Source organism: Pseudopipra pipra, chromosome Z (assembly GCF_036250125.1).
Source record: "Pseudopipra pipra isolate bDixPip1 chromosome Z, bDixPip1.hap1, whole genome shotgun sequence".
Lineage (NCBI taxonomy): Eukaryota > Metazoa > Chordata > Aves > Passeriformes > Pipridae > Pseudopipra > Pseudopipra pipra.
In genome coordinates, this window is record NC_087581.1 from 15,422,311 (window position 1) to 15,443,284 (window position 20,974).

The 20,974-nt window shown below is 37.9% G+C and overlaps 1 protein-coding gene across 2 annotated transcripts in view; it reads right to left on the minus strand.

Moving 5' to 3' along the window:
• The window catches only part of PLPP1 (phospholipid phosphatase 1), a 57,716-nt gene that overhangs the window by 9,538 nt on the left and 27,204 nt on the right, over nt 1-20,974 (minus strand). Inside the window, exons 2-4 of one of the 2 annotated variants that reach the window (XM_064640930.1) lie at nt 20,399-20,550; nt 16,823-17,103; nt 4,732-4,789 (exon numbers count right to left, since the gene is read on the minus strand). In XM_064640930.1, the coding sequence (XP_064497000.1) occupies nt 4,732-4,789; nt 16,823-17,103; nt 20,399-20,550 (491 nt within the window). The remainder of the gene's footprint in view (nt 1-4,731; nt 4,790-16,822; nt 17,104-20,398; nt 20,551-20,974) is intronic. The other variant, XM_064640928.1, reaches the window with a different exon arrangement.

The following is a 20,974-nucleotide window of genomic DNA, read 5'->3' on the forward strand; positions in this document are numbered from 1 at the left end:
CCAACATAAAAAATTAAAGTCAGAGGTCGAGAACAAAGCTTGACTGGTGCACTTAGGTACATGAGTACCAAAAGCAGCCTAAAGCTCCCTTCCACTTTTGTTTATCCTATGATCTCTCTGCAAAAGAAGGTTGTCAGTCTAGGCCACTGAAACAGCAGATGCACTCCTGTTCTCATCTGCAATTCCCTGTGTCCTTGGACACATAAAATGTTTCCAATGAACTGCGAGAGAGCTTGAGAGCCACTCAAGTTACATTGTGCAAGATTCATCATCCCTTTTTGTCCCAAGGGTAAGCAGCACAAACACGTTGCCATCCCCAGAATAGCAGGGCCTCTTGGCTGGGTTACCGCAGCCCTATTCTTCATACGTGCAGGCAGCGAAGTGCCCAGCCCAGCTACACGCAAGACTGACTGTTCCAGCAACCTGATCCTCAGGGCCACACTCATTTCTGCCAACTGCCAACAGTTGCAGTGGACCATTCTCACTACTGATGACAGCATGCATTTAGCATTTAATTTACAATAGCTTTTAAACAGAAGTTTTAAAAAGAAAATGTCAAAAACCCTCTTATGATTAGCTGCGGCATCTCCCCTTCCAGGGGGCAGGGTGCTAGTCTGATCACACTAAACACTGCTAGAAGAAGTGTTCAACTATACCTGCCCTCCCATTCTCCAAGCCAAGATTAAATGGTTTTGTTGATACAGGAGAGACCATGCCAGCTGTTTAACTATAAAAGGAAAGGGGCAGCAGGGGCAGATGACAGAGACAATTTGGGATCCAGCATCTGTTATTAGGTCACTGGGTTCCCACATACTGTTACGGTCAAACTTCATCTAGTTTCCACATGAAGATGTTGTTGGCAGAAGCTCTTATCTCCAGGATAATAGCTCTGCCTGGACCCAAACTAACCCATCTAGCTCTGCCAAATGAGTCTCAAAATACAGTCTCCACTAAAGCTTCCTAGACTGACAGTCTGCAAGCAGATTTTTTTCCTGTGTTTCACTCATTCTGTGTATCGAGTTAAAAACTAGAAGACACCATAACTTTAACATGGGAGCAGGCTGAAAACCCAGGTTTTAATCCAGTCCAGCTAGGCACAACAGCTTTTTTACAGGTGCAGTGATGTCTATACTGTGAGAATTGCAGCTGATATATATACTGCTGTGTATTTAAATATGTAGATAATATAAATTATTTAACATTCCAATGCAACAAACAGTTATGGTACAGAATTTGGTGACTGACACAGTGAGTGGTGTTTTCATGTGTTGCCCTTGCTATGAGGTGGCACATGCAGCACAGGATTATGTTCAAAATTGCAGTTTCTTCTCCTGATACCAGTAAAGCCATGCCATCAGAACTCAGATACTTTCAGGAATCTCTCAAACAGAAGAAAGGAATGCTCCCCAGCATAATTCAGACTCTTTAAGAAATCCAAATGGTTGCCAAGTCAAAAATGTCATAGAATCATAGAACTGTTTAGGTTGGAAAAGACTGTTAAGATCTTTTGAGTCCAACTGTTAATCCAGCACTGCCAAGTCCACCACTAAACCATGTCCTCAAGTGTCACATCCACACATCTTTTAAATACCTCCAGGGATGGAGATTCAACCACTTCCCTGGGACAGCCTGGTCTAATGCATAACAATCTCTTCCAAGAAGAAATTTTCCCTAATATCCAATCTAAACCTCCCCTGGCATTAACTTGGGCCATTTCCTCTCATCCTATTACTTTTTACCTGGGAGAAGAGACCAATATCCACCCAAATACAACCTTCTCAGGTAGCTGTAGAGCAATAAGGTCATCCTTGAGTCTCTTTTTCTCCAGGCTAAACAACCCCAGCCCCCTCAGCTGCTTCTCCCATGACTGCTTCTCTATAAAGTCATCTTCACCTGACACAGTACACGAGTTCAGCAAGTAACACATAAGAGCATGCTTTCTGCAGTACACACACACACACACACACACACACACACACACACACACACACGACAGACTCCTCCAGCCTCTCCAGAAACCAACATGCCAGTGTCTGGTTATGATTGACACTGCCCCTGAACATAGCAACATGTTAACAGTCGGTCCCGCTGATGACTCAGTGCGTGGCTGCAGAATGTGTGCAAGGAGCAGATGAAGCCAACATATATCAGAGTTCAGTTAACAAACAAGTTATCAAGTGCTGCAGGTTTGGCTTAAAGCATGGGCAACTGTGTATGTGTGTTCCTCACCTTCCTGCACTAGTCGTCTTTTTAAAGACATCGGCACCTATTTGGTTTTTCTGGTATGCAGTAAGGCTCCATACTGCACAGGAGCCACTAACCTTCTTCAGATATCCCTACATCTGACATTCTAGATGAATAATGTTATCACCAGGGAAAAGGAACTAGAAGTCTAATCTCCACAAAGCCTCTTACTTGTACCGGGCCATAGTTCAGCCAGAGACAAGAGAAGAAACTGGGGTGCAGGAACAAAGAATGCCTTCTCCTTCAGCCAGGGCTCTGGCTACTCATTGACTGGTTTGTCAAGTAACAAACTGATCTCCAATGAAATGCTTCCCATTCAACAAATGTCATGTTAGAAGACTTAAAGACATTCGTTCCCCTCCAGTTTAAGGGTGCTACTAAGTAAAGACATATTGTCTTGCAATTACTACAGGACCGAACACAAGGAGAGCTTCTGATCACGGCAAGTGTCTGAACCAGGACTGACACAAGTCAAGATTTACAGCATTTCAGAGTGGAACGCCCAGGATGGATTTGATTTGCACTGTCCCACCACCCACCCATGCAGAAGGCTGTCAAAAGTGAAGCTCATACACACAGCCCCAAGATACCTAAGGTTCATCATTTCCTCTTCAAGAACTCTCCACAGAAACTCCTTTGCATGGATTCAAAAAAACATGCCAGAGGCAACTACAGAAAGCATTATTCAACACACATGCAGTTAGTAACTTCAAAATAAAAGAATTTCTTGCCAAAGGCTGAATTTTTTCCAAGCCTAATAGGTTAAACAAACAAGGTCCCAAGTCCAATCTGTTCAGCACATCTACTATCTTGTATTTAACTAAAGAATTGTATTATCTAATGTGTACTATTATCTTGTATTCGGCTGATGAATTGAGAAGTCCTCCCGACCACCCATTTCCCCAGGCTGCAGCATGTAGAACTCTCCTTAAACATGTGACAGATGTAAAAGCTCAGACAGCTTCAGACCCCTGCCAGATGACTGTAATCCAGACAGTATAAATTATAAACCATACATATTGCCACACACCTACCAAGGTTTTTCTTATCTCCAAGTTTGTCCTTTCTGTGAGGCGGCAGTATTACGTTATCAGGTTGCTCAACAAAGCTATGTAAAGGAGACACTGGGTGAAAAGGATATGACTGAACCCAGAGGAGCAAATCAGGATAAGGGTATACAGCAATAATTGCTCCATCATACTGTGGAAATAGTGCTTTTGTCCTTGAAAATCTATTACAAGATTTTACAGAATTTTGGAGACTGCCAGTCTTAATGAGCAAGTAAAGGCACTATTATTTATTTTAAAAAATGCAAATAGCTGACTGGAAGTCACACTATATTCCAGTCAAACCCAGGACTCAATGCTTTTATGAACTCTTTGTATTTACATTAGATAAGACAAGTAAAGAATAAAGCAGAACTAAACAAGTTTAAGCCATAAACAAACATCAGTGAAAGATCAAAACTGAACATTAAGCTTCTGAAATAGCTTTCTCTTAAAATAAAGCTAAAAAATACCTACATTATACTGAAGAGCCACCCCTTTTTTAAGTGTGGTTGTAGGGTTTTTTGTTTAGTTTGAACAATCTGTCCTCTCACTGTGGACGTGATACTATTGCCAAGAGACAGTGAAAATATTAAAAATGCAACTAAAATGAGAAAGCAAATTGAATCTGAGATCTGTTAAGTTTGTGTATTATGTAATGTATGTATTATGTTAGCAATTTGTGTCCAGGACTAGAGCTTACCTTCACAGTTACATTAACAATAAAATTCCGCAAAGTTGTTTAATGCCTTCTGTGTTACCAGTTAGCAGAGGGAGAACAACCAAATTAACCCTTCAGTGTTACAAAGCTTATGCAAGGAGTGAAGATAATTTGCCCTAGCTGATTTAGAACAATTTCAACTGAAATATAATTATCTCCCACTGAAGCATCACTGAATTGATCTTACAATTAATATTTACTTTCATAGGCAGATCCCTCACTCTCTCTCTCGGCCCCTAAAAGATAGGAGGAAATAAAAGGAATTTAGAAATTCAGGTTGATCTGCTGTTTTGCTCTCATGGGCCCAGCCACATTTGATCAGTGTTTAAGTTTAGGGGTTTTGTTTGCTTTTGTTTTAAATAGGCTTTGCACATTTCATTAAGTCAAGCATATCTTATTATAGATTGTTATATGGCTTACAATACTTTAAATGTAACTAAATTTAAGTAGCATCTTCTTTTCCAAACTCACTTGTCACAGGCTCATTTTAGACAAGACACACAAGCCAGGTATCATATTTTTAGGCATACTGAAGATATTTCTACTTCTTGTCCCAGTATCACCACTCTTACAACTCCTATTGAGAAATCTTCAGCTATCCCAGACAAGCATCCTACAAAAGCCATGTCCCCTGTGCAAAGCAGTGGAGTCCATATTTCAATTTTTGTGCTAGGTAGCTAACTGACTTTATTGACCTTTAGATGAAAAGAGCATACTTACTGCTACAAAGAGCATGCAGTACATGGAGAACGAAGAATGGCCAGAGTAAAATGACAGTCTGGAAGAAAAAAAGATCAGACATCATTAGTTTTCTTTTACAACACTGAGTCTACAGTGATACTAATCCATCTTACACAAGTGAACTGGTAAAATGCAAACATGTCCACACTATTCTTCAAGGAGGCTATCTAGGCACATCTGACAACAGCTTTTGACAAGCAGTACAGACTTCACTACTCAGCAGTTATTCTATTCCAGAGTTAAGCTGATCTCCATATCAGGCAGTAACTACTAGCCTTTATCTGAAGTATGAACAGCAAGTGAATACATCTTCAAAGCTAGAAATCAAGTGTCCTTTAAAGAAGTATATTTGTTTCATCTTCTTGATAAATGCCAGGATACTTTAAAAATCGACTTTTAAAATTACTTATCTTCTAGTCACAGTACATGTATGAATACAAATGACACAATCACCCCAACCAATTACTTTCATTTGGTCATCATCAGGAGGCAGTAGTTAACAACTCATTTAGATGTTTATACCACATATGTACACCACTGTTAAATGCACTGAGTCATACAGATCATGATCATTTATCATTGAAAGGTAAGGGGAAAGGCAGGAATGCAGTTTATTAGCCAGCCAACAGCAAAAGATGACACCTCATCTAATATTTGTAGAAATAGCTTCATACTTGGTTATCTCATCTAAAGAGTGTCAACATTGACTTCAACTCTTAAAGACTTCTAGCAGGCCCAGGCTGAAAGGACTTGACAATTGACACTGACAGTCCAGGACACCTTCAGCAAGGTCTTACCCTGCACAGCTGTGAGGAGCCACAGCTGTAGAACAAATCCTACCCATCTCTTCAAAAAGAGAAGGCAAAATGGAAAGATACTTCTAATTCAGCCTTAAGCAGAGAGATTAAAGAAACAGTACTTGACACTATTTTTTCCATTTTATGCACAGAGCCTTGTAATGGTGCTGCTTCACAGGCCACCAGTCAGGTCTTAACCAAGCTTCTGTGCAATTTAGCTATGCAAACAGCACTCTGTGCTTAACAGTTTGGCATACACACACAAGGCCAGCTTATTAAAGTTTCATAGCTCTCTAGATTGAACTCCATCACATCCAGCAGGTTCTTGTTTCGGTGCCTCTGCCAGGCAGAGACCCGAGGCTAGGGAAATTCATGTTAAAGGGAAACATTTCTACTCTTCAGTCTAAGGATAATGAAGGCAGCTCTGAAGTACAGCAAGATATAATTGGATTTAACACACTATTCAAATACCACAAAGAAGGCAAGGAAATAATCCTGTGCACAAGTGAAACTGAAAATCTTCCTGAATTTGCATATATAACATTTAGAAACTGCATCAGAAAAAAAACTTACTAAAGTTTATTCCAGAAGTTTTAGAGTTCTTGGTTTATGGTTGATTCAGAACACTGACAGACAATTGCTTATTTAGTACCCCTGACTCTGAAAGCTATCTGGAATAAGTTGACTTATGTTTCACTCACTGATATTTTTCAATTAAGTTCTTAAAAAGAAAAATTGTATTGACAATATGTTATCTTCAGATGTTTAAAATTCAAAACCTTTTAAGATTACATATCCCTTCTCCACTTCAGTACATTATCTCTTTACCAGTCAAAATCTCACGGCAAGAGCAAGCCAGGAAAGCCAATATGACAAGCATTTTGAAGACTGCTGTCCTTCAGACAAGCATGTCATCTGAGCAATGAACATAAAGCATGCTGTTCCACAGAACGGAAGATACAGAATATGGAATTCCTGGCTCCTATGACATTATTTTATCCAATGGCTCTGGGACTATTCCTGCTGGCTATAAGACAACATTTCCCAGTTACTGAAAGCAGCCTGTTGCCAACTGAAGGAATTCAAAAGGCAAGTAACTGATAAAAGGAACAAATACAATTCTTTAATTTTATTTTGGAATTCCTATACCATTTTAAAGGTGGTGTTGACTACTGGTCTTTTTAGTTTCAGGAAAGCATTAGCCTAAGGCAACAGTCAGAATGCCTCGTTCCAAGTTGAAGACTACAAATTTTGAATGCATTCCCCTCAGGCATAGATAAGTATGCTGTACATGATTGAAAATACTATGCTTAGCACATGAAATGTGGCCAGAAATACAACTGGAACAAAGTATTGATCCAACTTGTACGTTGTACAATCCCCGTGAAGTTTCTTTGGCAATACTGCTGTCTCCAGACTTCTTTAAAAACCAGACATTTAAAAACCAGAATCTTAAAGCTCTTTCAAATACTCTTAAGATTGACAATGAAAACACTTCTCAACAATTCATCAGCATGCAAATATCGCCTTCCCAAAGCCAGGAGAACATCCTGTCTATCAAACCAGCCAAGCACTTGCACCGCCCAGGCTTTGTGATCATACTGAAAATGCTGGTTTACCATGAGCCAGCATTGCAGAAATAAATATATTTTTAGTTTAAAAAAAAAAGTGTTCGTATTTACTAGCCCCAAGAATGCAGAAGCAGAAAATACATTCCCAAATATATAGACAGCTCTAAAAATCCCTACCTTTCACTAGTGAAGGAAAGGCTAAATTATCACAATAGGAATTCACACATCAGATTCCAGGACATCCTTTTCAAATTAATATTATAACAGTATCCAGTGAAACTGCAGTATCATGAAATAGAGTCGGCAAGTGCAAAGTCTTGTTCTGATTGTTTCCAAAATGGCCAATTTCAACATGAAAGGAAGAGTTTTGCAGAGGTCCACACCTTTTAGTCCATCAATACCTACCCCACAGATCACTTCCTATGTGAGGAACAAGGCTTCATTTTAACACAAAAAAGCATAAGCTTTAATTACTTCCACTTGGACAACATATTACTCCCAAGTCACAAGAATGTCTTAAGTAGTAGCATCAAACCAGCTTTAGGTCTCAGTTGAGGTCTAAAGTATACTCCTAGTTTTCAAGGTATACAGTAGAGCTGGGCATCACAAAAAGCTCTTAAAACAAGGTAATTTAAGGGCTGTTTAGCTTTCTTGAAACTTAGTTTTGCCATAAATTTCACATGGTTTCTGGTAAAGACAAAAGTAAAGGCACTGGTTTTCAAAATGGTCACAAAAAATTGATTGCAGTTAAACACTGTGGTTTGCTATTCTAAGTCTGCATTTTTAAAGAATACCTGGAAAAATAATCAAAGTACAAATAATTCCTACAGGAAATAAATCAACTGAACCACTTAGTAATTTTAGCTAGGATTTCTAAGCCCAGATAAGCAAGACAGAGAGACTGCCTTGCAGGACTTGACACTGACAACCATTTCATTCTATTCTGTTCTTTTCCATGCACAAAGGCATTTTAGCCTAGGGAGCAGAGCCTGACCCACAGGTTGTGTTTCTTCAATTAGTAGAAAAATGGAACATAGCATACAGCAAATAAAAGGATCATTTGTCTTAAACTTACAAGAAATAGCATGTTTTAAGTAGTAAGTTCTGCTTGGTAGAATTTTGAAAAATGTATTATTTCTTGAGTGAATCACTGTACAGTGGAGCCCAGTAAATAAGCTTTGTGCCTTGTCTTCATATAATGTCTTTGTATGAACACCTGAATGTGCAGAAACTGTAAAACAAGACAGCTAAACCCATACAATGGAGCACTAAATGGTGAGAAAGTGCTAGAAATGACAGTAGCAAGAGATAAGCCACAAGAAAGAGTATCCTGTGGTGCCACAATAAACCTAGCAGAGTATGAATGATAAGAGAATCTTCTCAGTGTAACTATGGAATTAAGGAATGATCCCTTAGAGAAAAACAGGAGGCTCAGCAATACATTATACACACTCCCACATCAAAGCAAATAAACATACCCACTAGATTAGCCAGCAAATCCTCTCTGTCTTCAAGTTCTCTGGATTCTCCCAGTCTGACTCAAAGCTTCCACTGACATTTGTGTTACCCGTTCCATGATCTGGAGAGGAATAAATGCTAGACAGAGTGCTGCAGCTCAGCATGCCTGTGTGTGAGTAAACCACATTTCATACGGTTGTCAATGAATTATTCCTAAGAGTTCAGTACCATGAGGACATGGTTTAGTAAACTGCTAGACCTATGCTTAAGCTGAAGCACCCTATTCTTTAATTTTCTCTGCATTCAGTTCAGAACCTGCTCTTTCTTCAGGAGCTGGACTTGCACCAGTACAACTTTCAAGATCCATGGGAGTTGAAAGGTTAGAGGACTCTGAAACTAAGCACTTCTGTGATTAGTGCAGAGAAAGTTTTAAGTAAATGCACAAGCAGTTCACCTACTGAATAAAATCAGCAACTACTAAGAACCCCATTTTCAAAAAACAACATTCCCAATTTCCCAATTTTCTCAACTTTCTTCCTTCTCTACCAGCAGTTATACCTACACTTCTTTACAAAGCCATACCCTTACAGGTAGGAAAAAACTGCCAGTCTTTCCAATTCAGTAATCCTCATCTAGAGAATTTTACTGACAGGTCTTTCAACATGAGACCTAATATTTAATAGTGTCTTGCACAATTCCCTAATCATATGCAGGCTGAGGGGTGGATCCACTCAGCTCTACTTTAAGCTAAGGCAGACAGTGAGCAAACTGACAATGCTGACATTTAAAACACATGATATAATGCCATTGCTCCTTTTTTTTTTTGCGGTTCTACATTTTTCCTTTTACAGGCTATCTTACACAAATTGAAGTTTCCTGCTTACCCTAAGGACATAATTCCAATTTAACAGGTTCTAAGAAGAAAAAGGCATTTTCTACTTTTTAACCACCTTCCCCACTACCAGCCTCTTGACAAAAACCTTGGAGGTAGTGCAAGAAACAGGGATATAAAGTAATCTTTTCCTGATCTCAGGATCAACACGAAGCAGTTTTACTTGGCATTAAGTAGGTTGTTTTCACTGCTAAGTTGACCAGATTTTGAAGTTGGTTAAAAACTACTGCTGGCATGATTTGACAGGAGTTTATTTCTCTCTTCTCTGGGAATTGAGGAAATGATTCACAAAACACCCAGGTGTGCAGATATCCTGTAAATTTCATTTAAGCAGAAGTATTACACACTGATGGAACAATCTAACTAGGCAATGACTAGTTAGCTAGCCATTTTGCATCTGACAGCAGCAATTTACACCAGCATCTACCAGAGGAATAAGCTTAATTGCAAGATAACCAGTAATGAAATGCCTTTCCCCCTATCCTTCAATGATAAATGATCGTGGTCTGTATGAATCGGTACACTTAACAGAGGGGTTTTTTTTCCTTTTTAAATGAGCAGTAGTCATCCTTCATCTTGAATTTCCAAATATTTTTAATTTTTATCTATGAAGCAAGAAGTTACCAAGTCCTGGTATTCATACCACAGGCAAACATGTATGTTTTGAGCTCTCAATATTACAGAGTCCAACGAAATGGCATGCTGCAATGGCTTTCCACATGCACATTGCAAAACCACTAAGAAACAAGTTATCTTCCATCAGTTCTGACTTTATCACTCGACTCAATACATGAAAGGAAAGTTTAACTTTCCACTACATCTCTAGTTAGCCTCCTCCAATAGGGAAAAAAAATAAAAATCAGGACATTGCTTACTTCTCTTTCTTAGTAATGCCCTCTTGGGAAAGAGTAAAAGTGAAAATAGCAGTGAGGAGTACTCAAACCAACATTTCCAAAGACTAATACTTTGCTGTTACATGCATCAGATTACAGGCATCTGTTCCATTAATTATGTCTGCACAACCTATCCACGTAATACTCTTTTGACCAATAGTAATGTTATTATAATTTTACATAAAGGGAATGAGGACAGAAAAAGATAATCTCCATTAAATCAGGGATTTAATTGTTATTCCCTCTTTAAAAAACTGCTTTGGGCAGGAAGTGCTTGGCAAGTGTGTGGAACAGATCCTTCAGCAGATTCTTGTAATCTTTGAAGAGGAAAAGGAAGAGAGGCAGCAGGAAAACTGTCAGCATTAAGGGGATACCTGTTCCTGTGGAGTGTTTGAGCAATACACAGTTATACACATCCAAAGTTTTATATTAAGAGACTTTCCTCCTGTTACCTTGGACATGAGCTGTACAAATTAGAAGAATGAGAAGATGCATCTATCTGCTAGGCCATAATTTTCAGGGTGCACTGAACACAAGTTACAAATTTTCATTTCGAATGACCTTAAGCATAATAAGCTACTGAAACAGACAGACTGCAAGCCCAGCTTTAGCTGAAAACTATTAAAGGGTAAAAAAGTTTTATTTTCAGTAATGAAAATTAATGTTATCTATCACCACTCAGAAGGGTCAATTCACACTAGGGCAAAAGAGATGCAAGATCCGAAACAGGATCCAGATTGCAGAACTCAGTTGGTTAGAGCATGTTCATCTTTCAGATTCAATTCTCCCTAACATCAGTTAATTTTTGTTGCAAAGGCAGCTCTTTCTGCTTCCAGATCAAATACAGTCCCTTTTCAACATCCCTTATTGAGTACAGACATTGAAAACTGACATTTTTTTCCTACATTATTACTGCAGGAAATTATTTTAAAACCAGAAAATTTAAAGAAGTAGGCTTTAAAACTTTGAAGTTCTACAGAGGCATTATTTGCATAAGCATTAAGTAGTGTATTATTACATGCTAGTACGTTGTTGTCCCTGTGAAATTATTCAGCAGACACTGAGTAACAATACAGCATAACAATACAGCTGCAAAATTTATTTTTAACATTTTGTGGATAAAATATAAGTTTAAATTGTATCAGATTTAATATACCTAACCTTCACAAGGCTTTAATTTGCAGTTTGTGCTGCCAAGTTTATAAATTTATATATATATATATATATATATACACACACACACAAAATGACAGCATAATCCTAAATTAAGTTCTAAAAATACTGTAAACTCTATATAGCACCTGCTACATTGCTTGAGAACTAAGTAAGACTCATTCAAATGTTCTTTCAATCAGACAAAACTCATCAATACCAGAAGCTTGGTTTTGGGGTTCTTAGTTTTTGGTTTAGGGGAGTTTTTGTTCAACTTTGCATGATTTTTGTTGGGGAGGCTTAGGGGGTTTCTTTGATTTATTTTTTTTTTTTTGGTGGTTTGTTTTTTTTGTTTTTATCTACTTGTAGAAATAATTTTATAAAACTGGAGGAAAGCCTACCACTAAGTTCTCACCCTTCTCAATCAAAAAATATTGACAGAACCTTTATTTAAACCGTGTTTACTGTCTTTGAGATTAGATTTTAAAAGCAATAAGAAATATGCATTCTTTGCTTAAGACGACACAATTAACACTGACCTTTTCCAGGTTCAGATTGCCTGGTCCAGTATGTCTCCTGGATTCCAGATCCTACTACCTAAAGATTACCAACGCTTGTCTGCAAACGGCAGCCAAGGTCAAATTTATAATTCCTGATTGCCAAAATGAGTTGGGAGCAGCCAGTTAATATCACCACACCATGTGTCAGTACATTACAACAATACAGTAAGAAGGCACCCCATCACCATCTTAAAATGCTGAAGGATAATATATTTAAGCTTAAATGAACAAATACTTTGTAATTTTGCCTTTTTTCCCCCCTTACCAGAAGCTTAAAAATAAACCTATTCCAGAGCAATCAAATGTTAAGATATTTTAACAACACAGGCTTTTTTGAGTGTTGAAGACTTATCCCACAATTCATATACTAGAGGAAAAGAGAAGCTCTTGATGTTCTCTTTTGTTACTCTACTAGACAAGCAGGCTTCACTGTTTACACAATCATTTCAGACAGACAACCAGCAGCTACTGCAACGTACACTCATCAGAGGAATAGTGAAATACTAATTCACAGCTCCTGCTGCTGAACATCTGTGGTTTCTATTAACTCTCTTGGATGCAAGCAAGCTAACAAATGAACAATCTGCTATGGACTGACTAGAGCAGAAAGGTTTGGGAATGATGCCTCAGCTACCAAAAAGGAATGGAGAAGTCATCATCTGTCCTCTCTTCCTACTCCTCTTTGAAGAATTGGAATATTTTGCCAACTAATTCAAAGTTAGGCAAAAATAAGCAGTGGCAAGCCAGAAGGAAAGGAAAACTTGAGCAAAAACAGAGGCTGCAAAAGCAAAGAGATCAGAGATTCAGAGAATGCTCGCTCACCCCCAAACTTTATCAGGGTTATAGCACAACCACCCATTTCATTGAGCCTGCTTTGCCTATTTGCAAGAGAAAACAGCCAACTGGCAAGTCATTATCTTTACAGGTGATGAAGAAAGTACCTTAAAGGCAATTCAGCAGCATTAAAGCATATACTAGTATATTAAAAATAACATGCTAATCGCAAACACCAGTGACAGGAAGACACCTCGACTTTGATCTCTCTTCAGTCACAGACAACAGAACTTGTGCTTGTACATAAAATTTACTTTGCTGGAACACCAAAACAAGCCACTGTATCCCAGTAAAGAAATTGCATGATATGAAGCCTGTATCCTTCTGCCCTGTACAACTACATTTTAAAAATATGTATCTTCCTCAACGGTGTTATGTGAATTAAGAAGAATTTTGCTATTTTTGTACTCAAAAGAAAAATCACCTTTACAGTTCAGGCACCTTTATTGAGTTACTACTCTTAATATTTATTCAGAGGGAATACTACAAAAGATACACACAACCAGCTGACATCAAACCTACCAACACCTCAAAGCTTCAGAAGGCAATTCTGCACAAGTCATTCACCTCAGGAAAGGTGCCATTAGGTAGCTCATAGCAAGCTTCTGTGTCGAGATTAAATTAAATGCCAAATACTACCTAAAGAAAGACTGCCTTACAAAGAGGCACAGAAGAAAAATACAGTTTCTAATGTTAGTATTTAACTAGAAAGTTTTAATATTTAACCAGTTCCATGCATATTTCAGAGATCTGCAAGTGCTACAAACTGTGAAGTATATATATGCCAACTCTTATATGCATCTTTCAACAAACATGAATGAGATTTACTAAGCACACAACTGTTTAGTTTAACCACTTAGTTTAACCTCAGCTTAGTTTAACCACTAGTAGTACTCTAAGTGCAAACATTCTCAAAGTTGTGAAGAAGAACCTAAGTTATTTTAAACTGAAGAGAACTCTGTTTTCAGCATGATATACAACAAACAAGACACTTCAGTCATCAAGAATTATCTTACTAAGCTCAGGTAAAAAAGTGAAATCTTACCAAAACTAACCATAACTCATGAGCACTTTACTCATTTAGATAACCAAGCCTAAGCCCATTGGTTTATATTAATGATAAAAAATACATATATTTTAATACTATTTTTGATGCTGAACAATAAAAGCTGATTACTATCTTTCCCTTAAGCCCCTGTGTTATAACAGAGTAGACATATGCAAAGAGTTGAAAACATCAGATTTACATAAAACAGTACTGGAACATAATATGCAACAATGCTTGCCTAAAACATTTTCAGGCTCCAATCATAATTTACAGGCTTCCAGAAACACAGGTTGTTTTCTTGGGTTTAATCTTCTAGAAGTTTGTTCAAATGCTATTTTGAACCCACTTGGAACCCAAACTTACACATCCCATTACTACAAAAATTTCCATAACTTACTCCTTAATCTTCATGTGTGAAAAAATAAACTACTTCAAACATTTTCCATTCCAGTTATAAATTGTTAAGGACAAAATGGAAACAATTGCTGATTACCTAACTTCTGTATCACTTCTAAAAGCAACCTTTAAAAACTTTCATCTTACATGCATCACACACACACACACACTTAGGTCTGATCTATTTGGGGATGCTGTATACCAAAGCTATTTTATACTTCAGATTAGTATAAAATAAGAAGAAATAAGAAGGGAGGATATAACTAATCAGAACAACACAATATGCATAGTGGAAACGCACAATGGATTTTTACACTGTTTTCATTGTTTTCAATGAAATAGTAAACAAATATTAGATTTGTCTTTTAGACTGCATAACCAAGCATGCATCCCTAAAAATTTTCAAAACCAACCTCAAATTCGACTATAATACAGGAATAATAGGCTCAATTCAGAACATATGATTTTATATGCAACACTATGATTGTCCTCTCTCCATTCCTTCTTTGCATTTTTACTTGCCAATTTAATTTATGTAAATGAGACTAGATGGTACTAAGTTTGCCACTAATAATTTTTTCCAACCGATCTAGAAATTCACCTCTGGGTTACAGCTCTTCCAAATTGCTGTAAAACTCACTGCAATCCAGCTCTCCCCTCTTAGTGGCCTATTAACTGTAAAGTTAACAACCTCAGGCAAATGGCCTGTTGTAGGCACATGACCCAAGATCATCGAAATCACCCTTTCAGATGTAGGGTCGAATTTCCACAGCAAATCCTGAATAATTTATTGGGTCACTGCATCTAGGTCATCCACCTGCACAGGACAATGTCCCACTCCAATCTATCCTACCCCTCTTTGACCACTCACTAAACTATTTTTTGTTTACAGCTTCCTGTGCATAGAAAAGCCTCATCTGGAAGTAGAATCCCCACAAGTGAGCTCACACTGAAGCGAACACTTCAAGGCAAGCTCTGACCAGAGAGGAGAACCCTCTCACATCATGCTATAGGGAGAAACAGGGGTAACAGAAAAAGGGAACCCAACAATAGCTGGGAATACAAATGTAACAGCTGATCAGTTAAGAGACGACAAACAGATCTTGCTTCCAATATGGAAGTCTGAGATTTCAAAGCACAGGGAAGAACAAAAGTTAAGTGATCATTATGCCACTGTTCCCCCATGCTATTCTGATACAAGAAAAACCTATTTCTTTGTTTAAGCATAAGCTAACTCTCATTTTTCAGCATTCCCAAAACCCAGAAAATTTTATTTCAGGACCATTTCAGTCATCATAATCAACTCATATTTTCTCCATGTTCCTCTTTACATTTGAGAAGGATTTTTATACTCATGAAGAAGTTAAACTAAATACTCAGAGCCATGCACAGATTGAATTTTGACTCCATTTTCATGCTGAAAGTCATAGAATACTGTTTGCCAGAGCACCTGCGAATGCGCAATTTGTTTAAAGACTCATTGAATTTGAAACTTAGACAAGCATCTTTTGACATAGTAGAATAATAAAAGTAAATACCACTTTCAGTGAGCTGAAGCAAAAAAAAAATAGATAATGAAAACACTTTACTCCTGCCACAATGTAACCTATCTGTTTCTCTTCTTATGTTTTAAGTTAGAATTTAAAGAAGAAGAAATGGTAAAGATTTATTTTTGGCAGTTACTTCAGCTAACTCACCACATTAAAATTTGCAAAATTGATGAGATACCAAGACAATTCTTTCATCTTGGGGGAGGTAGCATCTTCTTTGTTTCAGTTTGTAACGTTGTTCTACTACAAGTCAGGTGTTTGAAAAGTCAGTAACATTCAAAATTCTGGCACACAGGCTGTTGAAAGTCCTTCCCCCCCCCGCCTTTATTTCATAAAAATCCTCCTTTTTTACCCTGCCTTTTTCCAAACTCAAGTTGATGGTCATACAGAAAGTCATCATTACAAGTCTTCAGGGGGACATTATGCATTTGCTAGAACAGAGAAGAATTATATCTTACTAACAGATATTCTGACTCTATAGGGCTACTCACAGGCCATCCAATAATAAGTGCTTAGGATAAAATAAGGAAGAAGTAAATAGAAGTCTTCTAAACACAATTATGGTTATTAGTAATACAAAAAAAGCATACATGAAACATACTCCTCCACTTTAATCTCTCAAAGAACAAACTGCAGTTTGCCTACTTGGTACCTGCATGAAGTTCTGCTCATTTCAGGATTATCTGCTTGTGCCAGATTGACCCTGGTTGGACACCAGGTGTCCACCAAAGCTGCTCCATCACACCTCTCCTCAACTGGACAGAGGAGAGAAAAATAAAACAAAAGGCTCATGGGCTGACATAAGGACAGGGAAAGATCACACACTGACGACCATCATAGGTGAAACCAATGCCAAAACTCACTGTTTCAAGTTAAGAAACATGTTATACAACAAGTATATGAAGTTGGTCAAACTCACCTTCCCTCGTTGATTGTTGCTTTATCCCCATGACAAGTGAAGTTCTCAATGTAACCCAGACTACAGTTGATTCGTGTCCAGTCGGGTTTGCAGACAGCAAGGAAGTGAGGACGCAGTCTACCTATGGAGTACTTGGCAATGTCTGTCAACGACTGGCTAGCTGCTGCTCCGAAAATGAAGGTTCCAATGGCTTTGTAAATAGTGGCTATGTAGTTATTTCTGACAAATGAATTTGAGTGCAAATTATTGTAAAAAACTGAGAGTGTCTCTCCTAGGATTATCTGAAAGAGAAATAAGGACAGCAAGTTAAAGACAATCACTTTAAAAGAAAAGTATTACTCTATTTTTGTTAATATTCAGACAAGCAGCTTCAGAAATTAATTTTTTTATAAACATTAATCAGCAAATTTAAATTTTCCAAGAGTCAGCTGTAACAATGTCCAAACTTTAAATGCTTTCATGCAGAAGAAAAATATCCTTTTACCTTACCCTGCTTCATGTTGAATTTATTATTAATGATTTTCAGAATACTTATTAAAACAAAGCCTTCTCAAAATCACATTTACCCATACTACTTAGCATGACTCTAATTAGAGACATTTTTTCCAGTATACTTTATTCTACGTTGAGTCTTCTTCAACTAATCTTCTGCTGAGCAAGATTTTTCTAAGTTTGTTAGGTATTTTGCGAAACCAGAAACTATTCTGAAGGGTCTAGACTTTATTTCCAGATGTAAATGGCCAGGTGTTTTAACAAAGAAATTTCCCATTCCTCAGGAAAATTACATCCTTTGGGGAGAAAAGAAAACTAATATGAGTAGAGAAAGACAGTATTAGTGAGGTTTTTCTAAGTACTTTTCCCCCCTACATTTCCAAGGTACATGCATCAAGTGTTGGTAAGAAAGATTTGATTCTGTTTTCCTGCAGGAAGTTTTTCCTTACATCAAGTACAAAACTTCACCCCAGGTAATGTGGATATTGAACCAGATGGTCCCATTTTGTATAGAAAGGTTCAGCTCATACAGATGATCAGATGCATGAGGGACTGTATGTATATATATAAAGTTATCTTTAACAATCATGTAAAAATTAAATTATGGCTCTGCCCATCACTTGAGGGTGCCAAGTCCTGGATCCCAGCAAAGCAGAGCTTTGACGAATGAAGCCATTACTTAGACATGGACACCCAGGCACACAGTAGCTGTCAGAGGTTTTGCACATGAAGGCAAACAGAGAACACCATCAGATGCATGACACTGAAGCTTTACACCCTCTCTCCCTACCAAAAGACGGACTGAAGCAGAGAAACACCAGTACATGGACTACAGCTGAGAAAGCTTTCAGTAAAGTACATTCACAATCTACCTAAATCCAGAAAGTAACCTCTTAAGGAAGATAGTTGAGTACTAATATCACACGACTGGTAAGTAATGAATCCCTTTCAAAGAACATTGCTATAAAACCTGCAAGAAGGTCACTTACCTCAGTTGAGGTGACAACTCACTCTCACTGAGCATTGAGTAAAGGACACCAACATTTGCTTTTGCCATCTGACTATGAAGCAATCTTGACAGAAAAGCCTGATTTCACAACTAAAAGATGGTCCCTGATGTTGCAAACATAATTTTGTTAGCTAAATGTTCATACAGACTCAAATGGAAATTGGATTAATTCAAAGACAATACATCTATTAAAAATTACTATATTCAGTGGAGCCTCTTCTGAGTCAGGAAGTCCCTGAGCCGCAAATGGCTGGTAGTCAAGCACTGAGGGCAAAACATCAATCTCTCTTTGCTCTATTCTGTTCTTCTTCACTTGTCTGTTTTAACTGCTCTAGAAATGAAATAAGATATATGGGCTTCAGTTGAGACTAAGCATTGATGCTCTTAGGTAATATTGACTATCAACGATAGTAACAGTGTGAAAAAAAATATAGTCCTATCTTAAATGGCAGGATCTTTAGCATAAACTACTTGCCAGTTAATAGAATACACAAAACTCCTCAAAATTTCATCTGCTCCAGAACTATTTCTGTAAGTTTTTGAAGCAGCTTTTCTAAGAACAGGGAAACCAGGTAAGCCACAATTTCAGTTCTCAGCCCATGTTTCTACAGTTACAAAAAAAAATTCCACCCAAGAGCAAGCAAGCAGCAAGTTGACCTTTATGTTGGAACCTCGATAAAAAAATCCATGTAGTCCTTATACAAGACAGAGTTAGATTGCCACAATATCCCTCCTGATTGTAACCTACTAGCCCAGAGAAACAGCTGGTCAATACTGAGGTTTACATCTTGCTGCGCCTTCTGAGTTTTGATTTCTAAAATGTACTTGATAAATATTTATTCACCTAAAAATCTTATTTGGTATAAAAGAGTTTTATCTCTGCTCAAAGTGTGGCTCTGATGGGCTTGGATGTCATCCAACAGATTTATAAGTGGAGATTAAAGCTTTTTAGCATATCTGGACAGGGATCTTGAGGCCTCTGTTGAAGGGCCATTATCAGAACATCAGATTTAAGACATTAAATGGTTAACTGAAGAGGTCCAACTGTCCATTGTGCTCACAGGGACATGCACCCACCACTTTTTGCCCCAGGACAGGTATTCTTCCAGAAGTCATTTGCACTGAATGTAGCTCAAAGAAAGCTGCTGTTTTCTGCCCGGCTAAGGAATTTCACTACCTTATTCTGGTTCAGACAAGCCACCAGAGGTAGCAGCAGACAGTGTAACAGCAGGACCTCAACTTTTGTCCATACATATAATTAAATATTAAGGATAGAGAGTTACTATATGCTTGAGACAGATCAGCTGAGCTAGGAGCTGTAGTCAAAGAGAGAGATTCCAAGTTTGTAGTTACAGAGGCAATCTCTCCAGCTCTTTGATCTGGTGTGAAGAAGAGGGAGAGAGAGCAGTACTGTGTTTTCAGCCAGGTTAGGTGCAGTGTGAATGTGAGCCCCTGCATTAATATAAACACAAACAAGCCCAGTGTTTTATCCTGACTTTCAGGGAAATAAACAGGAAAAAACTCCCTGGCTACTTATTCTTTTTATTCCATTTATGCTTTTAATAAGATCTGATTGGAAGCCATAATGTTTTTCTATTAAATAGCTTAGCATCTGTTGTTACACTTCTACACACGGAAGTATTCTCAATGACTTTGTAGTAGATAAAATGCTGATTTAATAAGTCATGCACACCCATATTCTGAAAGTAGCAGGTCCCAAAATAAAAAGACTTGAGACAGTCACAACACATTATTAGTGTTTTTCTTTAACAATATGGTAAGGAAAGAAATTTTTTCTCTCAGACTATAGAGTTAAGCCACCATATTTCCAAGGTTCTAAGGTATTCTTTTTCTGTTCTGTAATTCTAGCTGTTTGACCTCAACTAAAGCAAACCTTTTAGTTATTCTTGCCAGAACATCATTTCTACTGCTTTTAGCACCTGGCCTAAGGACATGTTTGTGAGATTGAGACATCTTATAGAATATTATTTTAGAAGTCTGATTAACAGATTGCCCCTCCTCCCACTTCCCCACCCCCACTGAAATCAAAAGCAATGAAGAAAAGTTGAACTTACAACAATTATACTGAAAGGAATAATTATTCCTGCTAAAAACTTATAAGATATGGTGTCCTCTTTGTATGGATACCGGATGGATTCATCACTACAGAAAACTCCTCTCTGGAAGGGGGTACGTCGTGAACTGAGAATTGCAAAAGGCAAGCCAGCTGGCAAAAAGGAATACAAAATACATTACAAAAGCAAAACAAACTCTGGCGCTGATTATACCCCAGCATTTCCAAAGAGAAGTGCATAAAGAGGAACAGGCATGCAGAAAGTTAGGTTATGCACTTCTCTTGGCCAGTGACTACTGCCTTGACTTTGCAGCTCCCAGGAAGTATTGCTGAATGAAGGAGAGCAGGGCAGAATTCCTCTCACCTTCATGTTTGCGGCACATCAAATATGGAAGCAGGCCGAAACTGTGACTGAGTAAACAGCTCAGTGACAACCACCAAAGTGCTCAATCTGCTGCTACTGTCACAGTTATTGAATATTTCTTTATATTCCAGTGAGCAACAGTTGTCCCTGTATACCTTCCCTGGACAGCTTTACAAGCCAGAAGAGCATAAATTAAATTTCATGAAAGCAGAA